Source organism: Lepisosteus oculatus, chromosome 7 (assembly GCF_040954835.1).
Source record: "Lepisosteus oculatus isolate fLepOcu1 chromosome 7, fLepOcu1.hap2, whole genome shotgun sequence".
Taxonomy (NCBI): Eukaryota; Metazoa; Chordata; class Actinopteri; order Semionotiformes; family Lepisosteidae; genus Lepisosteus; species Lepisosteus oculatus.
Window position 1 is genome coordinate 14669529 of NC_090702.1, and position 24690 is coordinate 14694218.

The following is a 24690-nucleotide window of genomic DNA, read 5'->3' on the forward strand; positions in this document are numbered from 1 at the left end:
TACCACACAACTAACACAGGAAATACCTAAAGCTAACATTTTTAAATTACTATTTACATTAGGAGTGAGTTCTGTAATTCCAACACAATACATCCCACCTTTGTCATTTAATCCCTAACACTGGCTATCCTCATGCAGCAGAGGTGGGCATACTGTAAATCTTTATCAGGGTAAATTGCTTTCAATAATCATCCACTGGTGTTCCCTCTAAATGGATTTTGCAAGGAGACAAACTGGTCTAAAAATACAAAAAAAATGCCTGAGAATAAACAGAAGACATACTATGCTAAAAATTACAAAGGACCCCCCACATACAATCCATTTCCATTTAACCTTTAAAGAATCGTCAATGTTCCTCGACTCCACAAGAAAAAAATAAAGCAGTTCACACAAGACTCAAAGTGCTGTATAAAGTCTCATTTAATAAATAAACACGACAAAACATAAAAGACAACTTCTTCGATAAATAAATGCACTTGTCTACACGGACATTTGGAAGTAGCTGACAAAATCCTGTAACTACCAAGACAGGACCAGTGCAAAATCTGTATACCTGATAAGGTACATACTGTATTAACCATTAAGGACCACATTCAAGAAATGCAGTTTTAACTAGTTATGTTCTACCTAAATTAAAAATAAATCCAAAATGTGGTAGTTACTTAGAAACTGAACATATTTGTTAACTGTAGGGCAGTTTAAATACTTCACTTAATCCACACCTGATATTTTAAAGAATGCTTTTATTTTTAGACTTCTCAAATTTTTTGACTTGTGACAAACAAGTACATATATCAGGCATTCTGCATGAAAACGTTGGTTTCTGTTTAACTCTAAATACAAATCTGTATTTTAAATGTATTTAAGGCCAAATGGACTTCATTTGACATCTGACAAATTTCTGTTTTTTAAGAATTGTGAAAAACATTTGCTGAGAACCCAACATTTGTCAAAATTGGCACATTACCTTGATTATTAATATGTGCATTTGGGTGTAACAGACTGGAAAAGGCTAAACAGACAGGTATGAGTGGGGATGCAAGTTGTACCATCCCAGCAATTAAAAAAACAAATGTAACTGTGTCATATTCATTGTTCAACAGCAGCACCTACTGCCCAGTAAGGACAGTTGACACTTTTCAGACTGTGCTTAGTCCTGCCAGACAAAACACTAGCAGCTTCCACTAAATTGTGTAAATAAAAAGATTTTGAAGATATAATCACCTAACCTTACCCACTTTCAAGCTACATTAATAAGGCTGAGATGGAATTTAGAATTCCAATCCAGGGCAGAATCAGATCTAAGCACCTTAAAAATGGTTATTGTATTGCATATTATTGTATTGGAGCAGCCAATTACACATAACCCTGTTTAAGTTTTTCATTTGAGATAGAAGAAAGTTTTCCACTGAAAATCAATACCCATTGTATTTCATAACCAAAAACTGATTTAAACTGAAATAACTTATTGTATGCTTTTACAACAACTAAAAAAAACAGTTAAAACAAAACTAAATTAATATATATGTCCTACCATGTAAGCAATAGAAAACTAAATGAATTCTATTGATGGGGGCAATGACAGGTCTCAAACAGGTCATATCTTTTTGGCTAGGGTCTAAGAGTCAAATCATGGTCAGCTTAATGTTAATGTGTTGTTTTTTTCAGCTCTCAGATACACAGCTGTTATAATCATTTAATAAACAGCATGACTGTAAAATACATTTCTCACTAGGCTGGTGATTCATAGGTCACTCTACCTTTTGTGAGTATGCTGGGTAAACAACAATAAATAACCATTAAAGAAATCCTACATATGTCTAAGAAAATAATTAGATTAATTGTTTGACTACTCAGAACAAAACAAAAGTTAAAGATACCCATGTTTTACAACATGAGTATATCAGGCACAGCATTGATGGCTGTAATGCAAACTGACTGAAGATCAATGTAGAAGCCAACGATCCCCATATTAAAAGAGGAGAGCAGGATAATAAAGATATGAGTGAAATAAACATTTTCGGTTTTGCAAATGTTTCAAATGCTTCTTTCACATGGGGAAAAACTCAAGTCTATTAATAAAATCTTATTTACAAATATTGTGCCATTCTAGTACAAAAAACTCTTAGTAGTATTTTACAACCCACACTATCAAGATATGTGCAAAAATCTATGTTTAAAAGGAAAAAGGAACATGAAAAGACATTGAAAAGTTGCTGAACTAGAACTGACTCTCATAACTGCTATTCAAGTCTGCCCAAATACTAAGAAAGATATTTAAAGCAGAAAGAATCAAAAGTAGCAATCGAAAGCTGAAATGAGAGTGATGCCGATTACAGGAATTTTCTGTCTGGCTGGCTAATCTCATATTCACTAAGCAAAACAAAAATGCTTAATAACCCTGCAAAGGGTAAAACACAGGTTAACCTGAAATAAAAATCTAGTAATAATAATAGTAAATAACAAAAATGTCTTGAGGCGTGTTGTGCTTCTTATCCAATTTTTACAATAGTGTATCTGTTAGATGCTAAACCATGACGATCTTATGAAACACTAACAATAATGATTTGTTGGAGTGGAAGCACAGACCTGTTCAAGGATGAGACACACCTGCACATACCAAACCAGCTCAATAGCATGGACCTGTTGTTGAGATCAATTCAGACAATACACAGAATAATTGTTTTCTACTATTCAGTGTAAGTAACAAAAGCAATACTAATCTTGTAACCCTTAAAGGGCACCTGTGGTGGTTCTGCAAAGATACAGAAAAACACTGTGTCAAAATCAGATGTGATAATAGACCATTACACAGAGTGTCCATAATGTGATTTTCAATAAATGTGCGTGATGAAAAATACAATTCAAGAAAAAGTGCAAATGTACAGTTTTGAAATAGATCATGTCAAGCCATTTCACAAAATCAGCATAATAACACTAATCAGAGGAATGCTCCCATTCAAGACTTACACTTTTGTGACCTTTTTGACAGACAAGCCATTATATTTGGATGTTCCCTACTAGCTAATCCATTAATTAAAAATATGAGTATAACAAAAAAAAATTGTGCTGAATTTCAAATGAAATTCATGGAAGGTCTTGGGACCTTCTGTTCCCATCTGAGTAGTCAATTAAATAATTACCCCAATTATTAGTCATACAGTGTTTTACTGTTGACTACTCAAAACGTTCACTTCATTAAAGGTACAGTTTCCTGTAAAAAAAAAAGTTTGTAGCCTGGCCTCGTAAGAAAGATTACAAATTGTGATTTTAAATAATCAGACCAGCTGTGTAACTGAGAGAAAACTGCAGAGTCTCTAGGAATAGAGTTTGAGACTGCTGTAGATTACGTTTGCACCTATACCTTTTAAAAACAAAATAAAGAAATAATTTATTGCAAACAAAGAGCAAATCATAGGATTTATCTTTATGAATGCCAGGATTTCATTAATAAATACATCAAAAGTCTGTTGCCAGGCAAATACTATCCTTACTGTAAAGATAAGGTTTGAATTGAGGGATAGAATTCTAATAAAGGGGAAAATATTGCATTTCAGTGGATAAAGAAAGGGTTAATCATGTTTGTATTTTTCGTATGCTGTACATACAAAACATTTGTGAAGATCACACGTATTTTCAAAATGTTCTATGTGATCATAAATAATTATGCATGAATTATAATAATTGTGTCAAAGTAATACAGCTCCAATGAAGATTATTATTGAGAAAACAAGAGAAGCTTCTGCAAAAACAAGTCTTGTATTTAAACCCTTTACTTTGCTGTGGTTTAATCAATTGGGTTTGTACTGTATCTAATCAAAATTTTCTATTTACTATTTTCTATTTAATATTCATTATGCAAATACTCACTGGAAGCATAGGAAGATAACTCCTCACCTGGAAGCTAATATTTATCATTAAATTAGTAAATATGATATTTACACATTTAAGGACAGACTACATGTTGCAGAACCTTTTTTGTGTTACTGTGTCCTGTTAAACTGTGTTGCAAGAGGATATCATGTGTTAAACCTTAACAATTGCATTTATTGACTGGCTGGGATGAGAAGCAGTGTTTAAAAGCTATGTCTCCTCAACCGAAATGCCAACTTCTGCAGTGCTTTTGACAAAATATGATCTTTACATAATAAAGATACATGTTAACCACAACAGGTACCCTTCACAGAATTAGGTCAGTCAAAATATTACAAAAATCGTAATGTAGATAATACAGAAGACTTAAGCATATTAGAAAACTTAGTGACTTCAGACACTTTCAGTCAACTAATCCATCCATATCTTTTGAATCCACTGGATCATGGCTAATGACATCTGTGCCTTCTTCTTGATGTTCAAGTATTGGATCTAAAAGAAAACAGAAGGCTTAAGCATATGGCTTGTTTTCTCATATCAGTAACATTCAAAGTTAATGGAATACATAAAAAAAACATAAGTACAAAAAGCCATCTTGTGCCATACAAGTGTATTATTGACTGCACAGTGTAATACTTAAGAGGGCACTACGTGATTTGTGTTTTGATTATTTTATATGACAGGAATATTGTGTTTTGCTTGACAAATAACAGGTGATGTCAGTGTCTTCTTTGTTATCAGTATTAATGGGAATATCTTTATATGGAGGTGTACCGAATTTCATGACTCCACAGAGCACAAAAAGCCAGCTAAGTTCATGAGCGCCATACACTTCCTATTACTGGGTAGACAGTGTTACAATACTGCCACAGCTACAGCAGAAGCACAGAATGAGCTTTCAAGGTACCTAAGGGACTACATTTTAATATTTAATATTTCAACATTTTGACATTTTTTTTTTAATATTATAGCCAACATTTTCACCTGTCAGTGTTGTTAAGGGCAGCACAGAGTCACTGTCGATCTCATCAGCAGGCTGCATAAATCCGTTAGGCGACGGGACGATAAGAACAGTTCCTTCCCCAATAGCTGATTCACCCACTTGCTCTTCCATTGTTGACCCCAGAGTCTGTGAAAACAACAAAGAAAGCAAAAATCAACTGGCAAAATGTTCTCCAGACATTTTGTACAGACCTGTTGGTACATTATTTAAACACGACACATTTCTAACCAAACTTCAGACAAGATTTGTGTGTGTGCTTTACACCTGGCAAATCTATAATTATTTTATAGATAATAATTTTATTTGATAATTTTATAGGTATTTCTAGATTATAATTATAAAAATTAAAATTATGCCCTCCAGAGGTCCTTAATATTACATCTTCACTTGGAAGACGTTCATCCACGCTACCATGAAGTATTAAATATTTAGCATTAAGTTGCTATTTACTGTATATTTTCTTAAAAAGGAAAAAAGAACAATCTAACAAAAGTGCGCTTCCGCAAAACATTGTTTCAATTATATTAAAAGAGCAATTATATTTTAGCAAGCAACAGAACTTAATAATTAATTAACAGTTATCATACTTATACTGTCCAAAGTCAGATGGCATGGTGGTACAGTGGTTAGCATTGCTGCCTCACTGTGGGGGCTCTTGGTTCAATTCTGGACCTGGATTGCTATTTATATGGAGTTTGTATGATCTCTTAGATTTATCCAAAGTCCGAAACGTACTGCAAGGATAATTGGTTTCTGGGAAAAATTGGCCCTGTTGTGTGTATGTGCATGTCTATATTAGTGTCTGTCTGTGGATCAAAAGCCACTTTTCATATAGGAATGGAACCACTCCTTCCTCTACTGAAGTGTTCACCCACCTGAATGAGACACAGCAACCCCACTACATGGCAGAGAAGTGAGAAACAACTTTACCAGTTAAATTATGGAGGGAAATTTAGGTAGGTCAGATTTTGCAGTGGAATTTAACCAGGACACCAGGTTTCTGCATCCCTATTCTTACAAACAGTGTCATGTGATTTACATCCATTTGTCCAACAACACCACATTCTGCAATAGCTTGATTTTCTTCTGAGATCTGATGAGGTCAGGCTAGAATATGGTAACACTGCTAGCTGATCTGCAAATCTTTCAGGCCAGTAACACAGAGTCAAAAAAGAATGGAAATCAAAAGCATAAATACCTCACTTAATAGACTAAAAACCACAGAGTTAAGAGTGAGCCAGAGAAACCAAAGACTTATATACCTCATTCAGAAAATTTGCCCAACACCACATCATGTTGAAATTCCTGTGCTTTTGAATGTTTGCCTTGAATCTGTTTGAAAGTTCAAAGTTCACAGCATAAACAGCTCTTGTGTTCTTGAAAAAGATGAGAAAATTCCTCACTCAAATGTAAGCATCCTGATGAGAAGGTGTGACTGAGACATTTACCTGGGCTGTGTATGTGCCTGTCAGGTCTTCGTGCACCTCGTCTGCCTTGAGCCCAGTCTCTGCTATACCTTCTTGATGTTCTTCCGAACTGCTCTCCAAGTATTTCGCCCTGTGTGAACAGCTGAGCTCTGCCTGGTTTCCAACCACTGTCTGAGAAATCTCTTTGTCAATCCCTGGCTTCTCCAGAGAGATTTGAGAGCTGAAGGAGTCCACTTCAGGAGTTTCCTGAGGGTTGGCCAAGACGGACTGTTCAACAGTCAAATCCGATTGGGTTATGGATTCTGGGGAAGCAATATCATCCGAAGAAACTGCCCTGATTATGACACTGGGGTGGGACATCTGCACGGTGACGTTTTCATTTGGGTTAAGCAAACTGTCGGGCTATGGTAAGAAACAGAAACAATATATTGTTTTTTCAAGAGTTTCAGTGAATTAGGCCTTTTTCTATGACGTCACTCATTTATCACTCACCTATTTTTAAAACACACCATCAGAGTACTAAAGGAGAAAAGGTTAAACCATGTGTAAAACATTCCATAAATAAACTAATATAATATTGTTATCTATTAATAGTTCAATATAAAAAGTAATAATATTGATCCATTTAGAAAAGAGCTGGGAGGAAAAAATGAGATTATTTTACTGTATAATATTGCTCAACCAACAATATAACCCATGTTTTAAAAATACGTAGGTATGAAAAACCTTATAACATTTTAAATGAAAACATGACGCTATTAAAATACTGAAACCTTCTATTAATAAAATGTGGTTGGTCAAAGTAGACCAATTTACCTTGATGACTACCTTAAAGCTGAAACTCAATGTTGTTTGATTAATTAGCAAAATATTAAAAAGGTTTCAGGGAATTTGTAAAGTTTGTTAAAAAAACAACAACCACGTGAAACATCTTCAGAAAAGCTCATCACTGAAACACAGCGAAATATCAGAGAAGGCCAGCAAGCAAACTTACCGACAAAGCATGTACAATGATCTGCTCTGGGGATGATGGTGATGCTGCTGCAGTGAGTGTAACTGTGGGGCTGGCTGAGAGTGTTAAAGGGAGGCCTTGGTTTGATCCAGTCTGGATGAAATATGTCCCAGGAGTTCCTGTCGGCTGTAGGTGGAATGACTAAAGAAAGAAAATATAATAATCATGTACTACACAACATTCTAGAAAATAATATACCAACTCACCAACACAGCTACAGAATCAATTATTGAAAACTTTAACTTTGTTTCTTCACATTTTGCCTCCCTTTAACTGATTGCTGATTCACATGTAACATAATTAATTAGTGCTGCAACTATTTCTTCATAGAATAACCATTTGAGGAAAGTAGCTATTTGGGAACCTGTACACACCACAAAATGTTTGGCACTTTTTAGATAACTATTACCCACCTTGTCTCAGTGACTTCTAAAGAGCTTTTCAGAGAAAAAAAGCAGGTAAAAAATCTGCTACAAATAAAAGCTGGGCATACAAAAATCAACAATTGTAAGTAAAATGGTATAATTACCAACCAGCCACGAGTGGGCAAGTCAAGAAAACATGACAACTGTTCAGAGAAAACATATCAGAGATATAAGGGAAAACCCTAAAACAAATGTCTGTGAAATCACCAACAGCCTTGAGAGTACGTACTGTAGGTCAAGGTATAAAGATCCACAGTGCTCAGAAGACTAAGACAGCAGAATTACGGAGACTGCACTGCAAAATTTGAACATCTCATCAGCACTAATAACAGAAAAGACAGATTAAAAGTATGCTGAAGTACAAAGATGAGGCAGGAGAGTTTGGGAACTCTCCTAACTTTTGGATAGATGAGACCAAAATGATGGAAAGGTGAAAAGGGAACTGCAGTCCCAGTTTCTCAGACTGGTAATTAAATCTCAGTCACAATGTAAATTAATTTATCGTATTGCAAAAATGTACACATTTCGAATTAAGTGCATAATCCTGAACTTTGTGAAAGTACTTGTATGATTGACACTGCTGCAGGCAGACGAGAAACAGGTGAGAGTGAGAGTTTGCCCAAACTGTGACATGAAAGCAGCCCTTCCTGCTCACTAGTCACTGTAAGCAAATGAGAAACACAGTCTCCTGATAAAGTTAATTATAATGAGTGTATTTTAGTTGGTTGGCAGGTAGCTCTTTTTTTTGCAAAACTTAAAAGTATCTAAGACGCATATTCCCTTGTATGTGTTTTGTTTCATTAAAATATTTCCTTGGTCTAAAGCATGTTTACAATGTAATAAGGTATTTTTTCATTGTGGTTTTAAAAATCATCACTGCCGATTCATTATAACCCCGAACTGTAAAAATAGCATTGCAGTTCCCCTATAAAGTATGAGGAAGGAAAGGAACTACAGATCCTCTAAAGACTACCACCTCATATGTGAAGGTAGTATCATAACCTGAGTATGCATGACTGCCTCTGACTCAATCATTTTTATTGAACATGTGATTAACAATAATTATGTCTTCAATAAGAATTTAAGAATGAATCAATTTTGTTGGGTGCTTACATAGAAGAAAATGCTGCATTGTTGGGTGGTGCTTCACTGTGCAGATTGACTATTCTATATGTATCCTGACAGGCTGAAAGAACTGAACCTTTTATCCCTTGAACAGAGGAGACTACAAGGGTACTGACAAAGTCTACGCACACAGAGGACATCTTTAGAATATACAGTTAAATGTGAACTAGAGGCCACAAGTAGAAACTATGTGGAAGTGCATTTAAAACTGAGAGCAGGAGGTTTGTGAAAAACACACAACTGAAGATTCCAAATTGGGTGGTTATAACAAAAAGAAAATAACTGGAAATTCTAAATAAAAATAGCTCCACAGTGTTTCACAATTAATAAATTATCTAAATAAACATTTGGTATAGACATTTGGCATACAAATGTGATGTTCAGAGTTGAAATTAGTATGCCTCATGATGTGCACTATAGATTTTCTTCCACATCCCTACACATGACAATTTCACACTGTTGGCAATTATGTATTTCCTTCCAAATTGAGTTGGATGTTCATTTATTACATTGTATACAGTTATCATAATATTCTGCAAAAAGGTTTATTTAAACCATTTTTTTACTTTGCACTTATTGCTGTTTATAATGTCTGCCTTACATTAACAGAAGGTCCTTCATCTCTAACAGAAGCGGCCATGTTCACACTTTTACAGTTCTACAGTTGCGTCAGGACAGTAGTACCACAAATGAGCTGGCATTTTTATACCTTCTCATATAAGCACACCAATACTTACTGGCAAGATTTCAAAAGTCTGTAGTGTTCCTGTGTTTAGTGTTATTGTCTCCGTTTCATTAGCAGCAACCGAGGTATCTGAAGAAGCTTTATAGAAAGAGGGGAAAAAAAGAGTTGAACAACACCATCATGCTCCACCAAGATTCACATACTAACATAAAATGTTTATCCTAATAAAGTGCTAAATTAGACATACATGCAGTAAAAGCATAATATTGAAATTCATGTATCGTAATTCAAAATAGGACCTCTAAAACTCTTCAGTTAAAAGATGTTAAATGAACCATGTACAAAAATGAATAAACAAAGAGCAGTAAGATTTAAGTATATTTGACCAGAAAATAGATCTTTTCCTTTTCTCTAAGACAAAGGTATCTAATGACAACTAAGAAGTCTACCACTTATTTTGAGCCACAGAGAAGACTTCAAAATTCCAGTGAAATGAAAGGTACAATATTTGCATTGTAGCTTGAGTGATTGAGATCAACACCGTGATGTACAAAGAAAGAACTTTAAATGCCCCTTTAAAGTACAGAAGGGGCTTTTTCTTAAGCAAACCGGTCACTTAAAAATAAAGAAAAATAGTGCAGGAGAGTCTTTTTAGCCATCAGTCAGTTCTGGCGTGAACACACACAGTTCACTGTGTTTCCTTAAGATCCCCTTTGGTCCACAGGCAACTGTACACTTCCCCCCACTCCTCCTAAAGATATAAACAGCCCTACCCCCCCAGGGTGCCTCCCTGCCAAATCCCAGGCAAGGAAATGGCAACTGCTATAGTATCAAATCAGATGAAAAAATGCATACTAAGGTGTAAATGACAACGGACAGTTTTGTGATCTTTATTTCAGATCACACAATCACAAACCTCATTTAGGTTTGCAAGCGTTACTGCAGTTCCCTCCCCAAATCATCTGATTAGTCACATGCAGATAAATTTCACGTGTGAAACTCTAGATACAGAGGCACAAGCTTGAACATCATTTTTAAACCCAAACTGCTAGAATTGTATCCGCAACAAACCAAACCTACAGACATGAGTGATCTGCACAGGAATCTGCACTGGTATCTGCAGGGCTGTCATGGGGTTTGGAGGGACTGTGTTGCTCTCCTCCAGGCGAGCCACTCGGATCTGAACCTGCTGGACTGGAGAAGGGGAGGAACTGCCTGTCCGTGATCCCACTCCAAATTTACTGTATGGCTGCTGGTTTTCCACCAGATCCTGAAGTCCTTTGAGAAGCACTTGGAGGAAATTTGAAAAATGAGTCGATTCAATGCGATTCGTTTCATAGGTAACAGCAGCATATTTTCTTTCTTTTTTACTTGCATTTACAGCTACATTCTCTTTGCAAGCAAAATTTCAACAAATCACCTACGTGATTGCTTTAGGGTGTAATGAATATAAAAAATGTGATGATGCTCAAATGTATGAAACATGATTACGTGATTGTCTGTTCTGCCTTCAGGATTTTTTAATTCTGAAATCAGGAACAAGGGAAACGAAACCAGCTCTTAGCTCACAGCAAAGAAAATAAAAGTAGGGTCAATATTAGCAGCACCAAGCTAAATGACAAAGCAGAGGCTCAGTCAGTCAAACTGCATAACAAAATTCAACAATACATAATGCAATGCACACCGTACAACATGTTGCAGTTTTGTGCATATTTTTGCTTTCATAATTCAGAGGAACAACCATACCAGGGAAGGGGAGCTCCTTGTGGTTGGAGACTTGTCTTTTAATCGTCCACCATTTACTGCGCAGCCACTGAGGGGAGCGAACACTGCTCCAGCCCCCTGCCAAGATGTCCCAGTTGATGTCATTTTCATCACCCACCCCCAGTTCCGTAATCCTGAAAACAAACATGCCATTAACATCCTTTCCTTGGGAGCAGCACGATATCCCCTTAATCACTGGGGATATGTTCCTGAAATGTTGGTGGATATAGAAAAATGCATACAGTTTACTAGGAAAAATCTCTTATCCTATAAATCATGCATCATTTAGTGTACCTAATATACAGTGCAAATCAACAAATATACCAAATAACTAAAGGACATTACAGAAAATAAATAGGGTACTGCATAGTTATCTACTATATAAATATTATAAAAATGAATATAACAGCACTCAATAACTGAAAAGGTATGTGGTTTATCTTCAGGAAGATGTGAAGGTTTTGTGCCCTCTTAACCACTTTTATCCTTTTCCCTGCGTTTTCACACAGGAAAAGTTTTCAAACACTAAAGTGCAGAGCAAAAAAAAGGAGTGATCTCTGAGAATGTTCTAGAAGTATGGCTCTCTGGCCAGGCTTGGTCTTACACTGTGTGCATGCGAAACCACAGATGAGGATGAGGAGGAAGGAATGTACACATCATAATCCATAAAGCATCTTCTAAGAAAAACAAATGGCTTCCTTATTACAGGTTCTGCAATTCTATTCTGAATCGAGTAGAAATTGTTTAAGGCCATTGTATAAATTATTTAATCATACGAAATGACAAAAACATTGGCTAGTGTACCGTTTTACTAAATTCATGTCATCCTCCTTTGTCCATTCTGTGCCACCACTCTGCTTCCAGTTGAGGTAGTTCAGCCACTTGGAGCGACACTGTTTCTCAGAGCGTGTACCCACCAGCTCTGCCACAGCGGCCCAGGAGACCCCCTGGGTAACAGTGTGACCTGGCTCTGTGCCCGTGAGCTCATGGACCACCTCCGCCAACCTGTGCTCCTCTTCTTCTGTCCACTTGCCTAAGCCCAAAAAACAAATACCCTGTTTTTTGGTGGACATGGACGTTATTATCCTATAGATCCCCGAACAGCTGAGGGCTTGAATATCTCATTTTCTAGCCTTCCACACACGGTATCAAGTCATCTCTGATGATCAGCTTGAAATCCACTAATTTCCTCATGCACACATATACAAAATGATTGTCTTGTAACTGGATTTACAGTGATCTCAGCACTGATATGAGACAGCAATTACTCAGAGAATGAAGCGTTTTAGCACACTGTGTTGTGTTGGCAGATTTAGAGGGAGCTTTAATTCTTGGATCAGGATTGGCAGAATGTGCTGAACACGTTCTTGATATTTTCTAGGATGTATATTTTTTCAATCTGAAACACTGAGTTTTTTTCAGTATGAATAGAGGACTTACCTGTATTGCAGGTATCTTTCATCAACCTACATCTGTCCTTTACAGATGATGCACTTCTTCCAAGAGCTGCACCAATGGTAGCCCAGTCATTACCATGTTTATCTCTTAGTCTGCATATATACACACAAAAAAATGTGGCAGTACTGATAGAACATTTGTTTAATTTATTTTTTTAAACTGACTTGGAATATCACATACTACTTTGGCCCTGAACCTCAGTATAAATTTTGCTTAAATTGAATATATGTTTAAATTGAACTAGATCACTTACATAAATAATGTATTAATACTATATTAGCTTAAGGAATTAATTATAAAACTCCACTACATGTTAAATGAATGTAAAATCTACATTTCTTACTTCATATACTAAATTTTAAAAAAATCTAAATTCAAGTGAGGCTGTATAAAAACATTTTTTAAACTGTAAACAAGCATCATGAGCAAATAGATGGCAAAAAGTCTAAAAGACTAAATTATTAGTTTGGATACACACTGACTCAGACTTTTTCGCATCTGGAGTTTCATATGAATTTGCTTATTTCTTTTTACACTTTTCTTTGAATTGATTTTCAAAGCAATACATATTTCACCATTGTGTACACCAAAGAAGAAATAGACAACGTCTCAGACTAAGAGAAAGGACTAAATACTATATTAAATTGTATTAGCATGGAGAAAAACAGCCGTGTTACAGGTGTAAAATAATACTTAAGACAATGTCCAAGACCTGATGCAATTCTAACAGCTCTACTTAAGGAAACCATGAGATGCCTCCGAAGTTATTCAAAGACATATATTACTTACTGACTGGAAAAATACTAATGTAGTGTACTTTTGTCCAATGTACTGTACTACAACAGAAAGTATAGATGAGGTGTGACTGCTCAGACTGGGGTGATGTAATTAGACACATACCAAAAGGATGTGTATTAGGACCACTACCTTGCATAATTTATATCAATAATACAGACTCTGATATAGTTAGTGCACTACTCAAGTTCACAGCACCTGGCAAATGATAAGTGGGTGTTAAATGCAGGCCGCCCAAACATTAATTTTATATAGGAACAAGTAATAGGCTCATTCCATGCTGAAAAGAGAAGAAAGAAAACACAACATTTCGGCTGTGGAGCCTTTGCAGCCTACGCATACTGACGCAGCTACCCACCTTAATTAATTTTATATATATATAAATGTAAGATGGTGAAACACGAAAGTTAAGGAAGCCATCTATAAAAAAATATTAAAGTTTTTATGCCGACACATCTTCTAGACACACTACAAAAGAATGTTTGCTGATCTGGAATCAGTAAATGGTGACCAGCTGCATTCCAGTGCATAAAGGAATATCCTACTTTTACAGGCTAAAAGAACTGCATATTGTGTGTTGAACAGAGAAGATTATGAGAAGCTAAGGTTCACACATTTAAAATCTTCAAATTCAACTCCTCTGACATTTTGTTTAGATGCAACAGTTAAATACCAACCAGAAGTAACTAAGGGAATTGTATTTAATCCCGAGAACAGGAGGAACGTTTTTATACAAAGTTTTATAGGAATCTGGAACAAGCTGCAGAGCCATGTTGTTGAAGCTGATACACTAGTGTCTTCCATGAAATAGCACACTGGATCTCTTAGCTATGAGCAACCAAAAAGACAGACTGAACAAATGGCCTCTTCCCATTTGCAGCCATTCCTATGGTCTCTCTAAAGGTTACTAGTTGTTTAAGATCACTTTATGGCCATATACAATTTCTTGCATTAAGAATTTATCTTTTCGCATACCCCAGCTTGCTCTCCATGAGACACACAGGCACACAGACAGGGAGAGAGAAGCTTGGGGTCAGAGCGCAGGGTCAGCCATTGTAAGGCGCCCCTGGAGCAGCTGGGGTTAAGGGCCTTGCTCAGGGGCCCAACGGAGTAGGATTCCTCTGCCGGCTGTGGGATTTGAACTGGCAACCTTCCAGCCACAGGTGCAGATCCTTAGCCACAGTGCCACCGCTCCACCCTTTTTTTTTTAAGTTTAGCTGCTGTTGTCATACAGTTTACTATAAGTTTTAACAAACAGATTGTAATACTTACTCTTTTAGCTTATCAATTTCCTCTGGGGTATACCTGTGTAACAATAATAAGAAGGGCATTACAATCACATAAAAAAGCTAAATTCTTTTTACCTAATTTATCTAGAATTAGGTATCTATTGTCCCTTTCTTTGCATGTAACAGATAATTATTTTTATTTTTTCTGCCAATTGCTCTAACAATATGTTAACTAGCTTATTCAGATTAAAGATATATTTATTTCAACAGGAATATATTCTTACAGTATACATCTGATTCCAAGGCTGTATGTTTATCAGCCGATATCAGATATAAGTTACCATATAAACATAAACTATCAGCAGGCAATAAACATTATTTAAAAAGTCATTGGTCAAAAAAAAACATAAACAATGCAGGAAAAACATGACACATCAAAACTACAATCTGTGTTAATGAAATGGTCATAAATTGCTGTTTGAAGGCTTTACAATACAATATGAATATTCACAGAATGGTTTAAAAGGACACAGGGGAATTATCCTCCTAACAAGGATGGCAATGAACATCCAGAAGTTAGTCCAACAGAGCCATTTCACTCCATTCCAAACAGTGTAAAACTTAAAGGCCTTAAAGCCTTGTCACACTCAGTTATGAGCCACAGGACAAAGACAAAGCTGGACTGGAAATATCAGCTGATCTCAAGAGTTTACTGAATTTAGGCAGAGTACTTTTAAAAATTCACCTACTTTCCAACATGGTTCCTGTTATCATACATGCGCAGCACTCGTCTATAAACAGCAAAGAGTGGACGGTTGAGACCCCAGGCAATGCTCCTGTAGAAGTCCTTCCTCTCGTCCTTAGACATCTCAAAGATAATCTCTGTGGGGTCCTGGATTCCCCGATTCTAGAAATAAAGGTGAGAAGTGTGAGAGGTTATGGGCAAACTTGTATAATTCTATTCATTGGTTGTAAGTAAATGATAATATTTACCAAAGTTCAATGCAGAAATCCTGCTTTAGGGACACAGTATATTTCTTAATACAATAATAATATTTTATGAAGACAAACACTAAACCAGCTCACCCCAAAGTTTTTCTATGACTTTAGATAATGAACTATATACAGTATCTTTGTAAAAATCTAGAAACAGACTCACATGGTCAGAGTGCTTATATATATATATCCCATGATCCATTCCTGTGTGTGGTTCTGCTTGTAACTTACAATGCTAATGTTCTGTCTTCTAGTTTTTATCATGATATTTTTTTGCTACTGTATGTAACTTCAGCACTGTTAATTTCTATTCTTGAGCTGTATAAAGGCATCAGCTAAATATCATGATAATATTTTGACTGTGTGGAAAATGTGGGTTGTTAAGCAAGTGGCATAATGTGTATTTTGCATTATTTATAAGGTTTAATGTGTATTAGTTAAGCACCTATGGTTATGGTCTTTGAAAAGTGAGTTTGAGAACAAAAAACAAAATGTTTCCATTGCACGTCTTGATTACCTTACACCACACCTGCATTTGTGAAAAAAATGTTAAACAATAGCATTGTTGTACATCTAACACAGGAAATAACGGTGGAAACAAAGAGAAAAACAAAGGGAAATTGTTATTAGGTAAATTACACAAAGTAATATATTTTGAGTAAAAGATAAATGTTACCTAATACAATGACATTATGATATCATAATGACATTATACAATGTGACTCAGACTAATCACAAAGCACCACACAAGCACATGGGGCCTGTGTAGGTACATCAATAATGCTGTACGATTTTAAATATGTAGTGAGAATTATGGCTTGTTGGAAGAAAATCGTACATTTCAAAAGCATATATATCAATGTGTTTTTAAAATAAAGGCTCATCCCATTGGTAAATGAGAAGCCCTTTGTATTTCTCTGTGGGTAACTTAGGGTATTCATGAAATTAGTAGTGTTGGCAACAGAAATGGTTACGAAAGACCCAGATTCTCCAAAAAGCTCATAAGCTTAAATTCCCTACATTGCATATAACCAGGAATGTTTGTAACCTTGCAGAAATGGTACTGTAAAATGCACTTCAGCACAAAAAGATCTGTAGATCTATAAGATGTGTAGCTGTTTGGAAATCATAAGTAAGGATGGGCACAAAATAAAAAAAGCGATTCTGCTTCAACAGAAATGAAGCAATGGGATGATCAAACCCAGGTCAAGTTTCATTTGACAGATATGTCTAGAAGTAATCAGTATAAGTTCTAATGTCAACTGGAGAGCAGTAAATCAGTTAAGCATGGGGAGTGACCAATACAATTGTGGTCCTGTATCTCAGCCAACAGTGATGGGGATTTACAGTAAATCAAGGATGCCTTAACTAACAGCTGATACAGGCAGGTGTATAACCACCATGACTTTTTTCAGCAACAGATCATGTTTGGCAGATTAATCACTCTACATGACCATAACCCCAAATGTACAATTAATATGGTGAAAAAACATTTGGAATGTGAAGAGAAGAATGGAACATTAACAAAGATGAGACGGTGTATATAAAGTCTTGATTTATACAAATTATAAGTAACCGTGCATAAGTCTTTTCATATTGACTGTAACAGTTGAGCTCGTCCTAAGGTTGCCATCTGTTCTGTATTTTAAGAGACATTTCTAATCTGCCTGTCCCTTATTGAATCAATTTTGTCCCATATTTCCAGATTTTAAATATATTAATTTGTGGCATGCCTAACAGACTCATTAAACAACTCTAACATTAACAGTAAAAGTGCTATTTTAGTGGTATAAAATTCCAGCCAACAGTTTTGTGAAGACTTTTCTTCAATCTGCTGTATACTCTCAAACCAGCAGCAAAATTAATTTTCAGAAATATGAAACCAACATATGCCCAGGAAAATCCAAAAAATTAAAAGTCTGTGTTGCTAAAAACATTTGTGGAAAGAGCTAAAAAGTGAGCTTAAGACACACACAAATTTGAGCTGTAAAGATTTCTGTGGAGAGTTACAAAATTCCATGTAGTAAATACCGTACTGTTATTTTACTTTTTTCCTTCTCTATAATGATGTTAAATTGTACTGCATTGCCCCTTACAGTAATCTAAACTGAAGATTCTTATGACTGAAATACATTGCTGTATTTTTAAAACGGTGTTGGCAACTCTTGATCATACAGCTCTAATTATACACTGTGTGACAGACACACAATATCCACACACATTCACCTTTAAATATTGATCAATGTTGCTCATGAGGATGTCTATCTCTTCTTTGGACCACATCCCCTGCTTCCATTTATGACCTAAACAAATATAATTGGAAATGTTTTAGGTCAGGCCTAGGTCATTGAATTATATAATTATATATTATGTAAAAATAACTTTCAAAGTAGTATCCTTAGTATCCTTGTGTATGTTTGAATAAGGCTTCTTTATTCTCCATAGTAACCAGACACTTCCAAATTTCAACTAAATTGAAAAACTGTAAATATGCATACATAAGTAACTAACTTATTTTCAAGATGTTCTACCTGAAATGTGACATCCAATTTAGTTTGTTTCCTGCAAATAACTGTACACTTTTGCAGATACAGTAAAACATTTTACATCTTTAATATTTCAAACAAGAAAACCATGACATTTTCAAGAAAAGTGGCATGAACACTAAAGAAAAAACATGACCTTCACTAACCATGCAGCTGTTTTTATTAAAAAAAAACAAAAAACAACAGTTGATACCAGAAATGTTTCTGCTAAAGATGACTTGGTCCACTACAGGGCAACTGAAATATCTGATTATATATTTAGTTCCACTTACAATATTCAGGAATCATTAACAGAAAAGTATAAGCAATTATCATATTAAATGCCTGGGTGAACTGCAGTCAAAAAGAAGATGACTATTGTACTGTGAATTTTAAAATTAGCAGCAAATATACAGTAGGTCTAGCAGTTGAAAAAAAATGCAAATACTGTATAAGTGATTAAAGGCTATTTGTCTGCTTTAAAAACATTTTGTTTAACGGTAAAATATATAAATCTAGAATATGATGTGCTAAGTAATGAAAGAAAGAATGATGTTTCTTGTGAAAAAATACAGCCTTCTGCATAAGAAATAAGTATTTTTAGAGAAAGGTCTCCAGGGTGGTACGCAGACAAATATATTCACTATTATCTGGGCTGTTACATTTTGTTCTACATTTTTTTTCCTGTATTTTTAAAACATTTGTTCAATCTAGGTTTAATCCTGTTTACCAAATGCAAAGGACTGTCTGGAATGTCACCCATTCTTCAATTCATAGTGGATGCATTTGTCCTTAATTTGTCACATTACAATAGAGCACAAATGTCTGTTTAAAAAAAATTATACCTTTATTCACAAGGGAATCCTTATCTTCTTTTGTAGTGAACCAAGCTTGGCTGACTGGAGACATATCGTCGTTCTTTTGGGGAGATAATGACCCATCATTCTGAAGAATCTGTACGTCAGAATTATGTAAACCAAGTGAAATGTTAATAATATAAAAATACCACAATCAACGTAATGTAATGAAATTAAAAAAACAGAATCATTACATGAACATCTCCTGTACTTTTTCCTGAACATTCAAACAGCTTCATCAGTACATAGATGTGACATACAGTACCACAGACAATGAGTGCCTCTTTTGAGCAAGAGTCTCCATTCTGACTAAGGTACAGTAGGGACAGCAGTTGGTTTGAAACTTTTTTTCAACCTGAATGACTGAAATCAGGAAACACATGTGGCTTCACAATCTTCATGAGTGTTCCACTTGAAGATACCATACCTTGGTTTCTAACACTTTTCTATTTGTAGCTTAATTATCTGTGAAAACGTACATTCTAAAACACTGGTCCAATCATTCCGCTACCCCCGATACACAACCATCGCATTATTATATTTCTCAGCAAAAAGTAAAAATCTGCTAGTTTCAAACAATGGACACTGCTTGAATGTTATAACACTTCTCGCTTTGTTTGATCATCTCACTGAGGTCATTAAGCTAGCCTTTATGAGGACAGGGTATAGTCAAACTAGGGTCAAGGCAGGATAAACAGAACTCGAACAGTAAACAGGGAGGAATCAGAACAGAACAAGGAAGAGAAAAGAGAATCCTCCTTCAATAGTCAAAGAGACCACAATCTGTCCATGTAATTTGATCTCTGAGAGTAGAGAGCTTTAAGGTTTAAGAAAGGGACATGTTGTCTTACATATGTTAAAATTAATGATTTTCTAGTTATGGAATCCCCAGATTAAAGACATACTTTATCTCCATTGATCAGTGGTACACTGTGTGTAATAAGGAAATATGTTTCCAATCATCTAGCACATCTTTCCTATTTTACCCTTTACATCATCTCACTCTGTTTTCCCTGATTACAAGAGGTGCAGGGTATAATCAATGTTAACATTGATAAATGTGCTTACACAGTTGGCTAGTGTCAAGAACAATGTTCGTATAAAATACTATACTATGTTATACCATAAAAATGCAACTGTAAAAATAATTTATCTATTCAATAGCAATTTCAATATTACAATATTAGTAATGAAGAGAATCATGTGGATTTCAGCAAAAAGGATCTCACTATTCAGGTTTGTTATGAGAAATGCTAAAGAATTTCTGACAAATACATAAATGTAATTTTAAACTGATATAAGTTGTCCCGTGAAGGAGTTTGTCAATATAATAGTTATCACGTAAAAATGAGAAGGAGTTTTTGGATTTGTACCTGAATCTGTGCCACAGCCCCTTCACTGATGTCAGTCTCTGTCATTTCAGTGGTGGCTGTCATGGTCACCTCAAAACTCTCATCATTCTCTGAAACTTAAGATCATCAAAGGCTAATCAGCAGTTTTCAAAGAAATATCGATATCTTGTGCACTGAACAGAAAACCAGTGATCTACAGGAAACATCAGACACAAGGAAGCTGGAATACATAAACTAAAAACTCTCAAGAGGGCATTTGAATATTTAAACAAATATTATATAATAAAATATAAACCAATTCATGTATTTTAATATTTTATACGCTTGTAGCTATCCAAGATGCATTTGGATTCAGAATGTAAAAGTTTTTGCAAACTCAGTGTAACTGTAACTGAGATGAACCACAGTAAGAAAATCAATCCTAAAAAGTGTCTTACTGGGAAGTGTAACAACAGAAATCCGTGGTGTGGATCCAGGCAGATGCTGGTCATCTTCTGTGGACAAGCGTAGTCTTTTGTGGGAAGGTTCTAAGCTTTCATCTGCCCCTAAGTCTTCAGTATCTGTAAATGGAGTTGCAGATGAGACCAAACACAAAATAACATAAGAAAAGCAACAAATGACAGGAAGCATTCAGCTAAGTGATGAAAGGATCTTCTCCCACTATTTAATGAAGGAAGACAGAATATCAGCTTATGCCTGGATCAATAGCTTGTTCTACAATCTTGAAATGCTGTGTGTAAAAAATTGCTTTCCAATTTCAGTTTTAAATGGATTTACTATAAATGTATACACTATATAATGTACATGTTCTATCAGATTAAGCTTCCATCAGGCAACACATTGCTTTCCTAATTTTCATAATAAAAGAACGACTGGCATCTGTTATCTGTACAGGCACAGTGTTCTCTCTTCAGGATCCCACCTGGATTTACCACTAATATGAGTAGTGTTGTAGATGTATACGTATACACAATTTGTAAAGCAAACTCATCTTTCATATAAAGAACAGGCCATCCAAGTGTTACATACGTATACGTGACAGAAATGTTTTAAACGTTTTTAAAGAGTGAAGACAGTGTTCCCAGTGCATTGAGAACTAATAATAATTAATTCTTTTGGAACACATAAGCTACTGTGTCACTGCAATGTCCTTTTGCAATTTTCTCAACAATCTATGCCAACATGAGTAATTGTAATTTGTTTTGCTCTAAAGTTTGACCATTTGGGTTTTACCATCTGTATTATTTTTTTCTCCCAGTGTTACCAGACAATCTGGCCCAGTTTACAGATTAACTCACCATTCTGTGGGCAGTGAAGTATGATGCTCCCATCAGTGTCCTGAGTTAATGTCACTGAGCTTACGGTTTCCAAAGTCACTGTGCCTGACTCATCCTCAATTGTGTTCATACTCAGCCTAAAATAAAACAAGGTTTATTTGATCTTTTCTATTATCAATTTATTTTCTGACTGTTCATTTAAGAAGCAATAGTGATTTTGATTAAATGGATAGAGCCCAGTATGTGATTCCCCTATCATCATCGCTTAATATCGCTTAATATCACTACAGTTAATACAGTCAGATATTTACTGTATCATGTAGAACTTACTTCTAAACTGACTTACTCTTTATCCGGGAAATAACAAAAAATGTAAATCATATTTATTGTGGCAAGTACACATTTAAGGCAATGATTTGTATTCACTGAACAAAAGTTACTTTTCAAAAATACAGCTACTCAAAAGTCAAGTCTACTGCATAGTGCTTTTTTTATTTACAATCATTAATTGCATGGTGTTTTTATAAAAGTGTTCTCCAGTTAACAAAACAAATGAATGAATTTTCCACTTAAACCTCAAATTGCAGCTTTAGAATGAAGAATACTGAGTTCACGATTCAAAATACCAACTTAAAAAGATACAAATACACAGTGATACCTGCTGTACTATACATCTTTACTTTCACACAAATAATTGCCTTCTGCAGTAGAGATGACATCTAATCTACAGTATCTAATTTATCTACTTTTTAGAGATCCGCTTTATCGACTGCAACACACTGCTCTCTAAATGTAATGCTGTATTCTAATAGACTAACTTTCAAACCACATAAGGTTACTATTTTTAATGGATAAGCTATTGTACATGAACCCCTACATATGTCCAGTTAAACCAATTTAAAAATGCAAAAGTCATATATTGGATATTTCAGTCACATATTCAGATAAATAATGCTTGTTTCACACAACAGCTATATAATACTGAACAAGCAAGATGTCATACATATGCATAAGCTTACCCTAAAGTGTATAAAGTTGAATCACAGTCAGAATGCATAGGATCCCATTTCACAAAGCACACTTTTGTGTCTCATTCCTTTAGCAAGTTGAGAAAACATGTTCCTCAACACCTCAACACCCCAACACCTCAACACTTTAGCTTTTGTGATGTGATTCTTTAAACTGGAGACAACCCTGCTTACATTTAGGGTGTTTGCAGAAAGAACCTAATTCCAGCAACATTAGACGAAGAAGTGTATTTTTGGTTAGAACAAACTTAAAATTCTGTATCTAAAAGTTTAAGATTTGGCCTTGTCCCTGTTATTTCTTCCCACAGCCCCTGGGGTCTTTCATATTTTTATTATGATCTGCATTCTTCCTATATATTCTCCTGCATAAAGCAAGGTTTTACCAACTTTGAATATAACCAATAAAAAGCATTTTATTCACTAATTGTATTTTTAAAAAAAAGTATTTAATGAGAGAGAAAAGACTCCCCTGCCACAGTATAGTAGATGGAGTGAAAGAGAACATATTTAGTCTTTTTTTATATACACTATACAAATGATAAAGACCATGGTGCTTTGCATGAAAGGTTAGTGGAGATATTTAAGATTCTTTATTGAAGGTTGGTGGAAATATTTAAACTTCTTTATTGTTTTGGAGTAGGGGAATGAAAGTGTATTGAGGAATAAATTAAGTTCTGTATATCAAAATAAAAAAAGTCCAATAACAAAACAGGGAAACTATAATGAATGAAACGAGTATGAATTAAAATTAGAATTAGATACACTTTCTTTAGACTGTAGTTCTCCTTGAAGCCAAACTCGTAGTATTTCTTGCTGGCACTTTTGGAAACTAAGAATGTAAATCAAGTTAAATTTTGGAGAAGCAAAACATATGGAAATACACAGATTATTAAACCACGTCTGTTGCACAATAGTTTAAATTACAAGTTATATATTTTATTACGTTATTACAAAACGAATCAGACGGTCAAAAACAAATACAATAATCGTTTTTCTCCTACTGATCTGCAAATATTTCTAGCCTTCAACCTTTATCACGCTTTAGATCTGCAACTAGATCTGAAAATGATACAATAACCGAACTGAAGGTTATCCAGCATCTTCACGTGGATTTGAAGATTAACTACTAAATTACCTAAGCATGTTATAAACATATCTTGAACACTTCTAATAAAACATACACAAACAAAAAGCGTTTTCCGATTTGTAGTCGCCATGTTCAAAATTTCTACAAATGTAAGAGGAAAAATATCAGACGCCATATTCATCTTGAGGCTTTAGATACTGTTCTCTAGGTAAGAAGCGTCAGTAGTTATATTTCATATTTTGAACTGCATTTGCCAAGCTTTCAGTTTCCCCGGGGTTCACCGTTTCCACTGTGTGTCCCCATGGAGACGCTGAAATTTGGATTTGATTTTGTTACTTACTTCCTGTTTTGGGTCCGGGCACTTTGGAGAGACCAGGATGAAGAGTTTAAATACCAGGATGGAGGAATACAAGAGCCCTCTTTACCAGCCAGCGGAAATGACAAGACGCCATGGTTTAGTCACTTCCTCTTGAAGGGAATTGTTGTTAGTGGGTGTGCATGAAATTGTCCAGCAATAGTATCAAAGCTTTTTTTTATTTACAAAAATTGAAAACGATTTAAAAATCACGAGGAATATCCTGTTCACAATGCATCACTTCATGTTTCACTTTTCGTTTCGTTTTTTTTAAAGATCGTGCTTATTTCGTTTTGAGTTTTGTGAGGATGTGCTTTTGTCTCTGTGGCGCTCGAACTCTCATGGTCCGTATCTGTTTTTGATTAACAGCCTCGGTGTGTGTCAAGACGATATTCTCTATCTCCTGACTCCTTTTGG

The 24690-nt window shown here is 35.2% G+C and overlaps 1 protein-coding gene across 2 annotated transcripts; it reads right to left on the reverse strand.

Annotated features, from left to right (window-relative positions):
- Window positions 1-402: 402 nt before the first annotated feature.
- Window positions 403-24354, reverse strand: dmtf1 (cyclin D binding myb-like transcription factor 1). Of its 2 annotated transcripts, XM_006633728.3 has the most exons (17): window positions 24259-24354; window positions 21825-21940; window positions 20964-21086; window positions 20548-20642; window positions 19163-19271; window positions 18019-18095; window positions 15546-15703; window positions 14840-14872; window positions 12755-12864; window positions 12119-12347; window positions 11297-11448; window positions 10631-10840; window positions 9603-9688; window positions 7298-7456; window positions 6325-6705; window positions 4858-5002; window positions 403-4365 (listed from the first exon to the last, which is right to left on the reverse strand). In XM_006633728.3, the coding sequence occupies exons 2-17, from the start codon at window positions 21931-21933 to the stop codon at window positions 4277-4279; spliced, it is 2265 nt and encodes a 754-aa protein (XP_006633791.2). In that variant the 5' UTR covers window positions 21934-21940; window positions 24259-24354; the 3' UTR covers window positions 403-4276. The 2 variants fall into 2 exon arrangements, with proteins under 2 accessions (XP_006633791.2, XP_015208734.2); XM_015353248.2 differs by lacking the exon at window positions 10631-10840.
- Window positions 24355-24690: the final 336 nt, after the last annotated feature.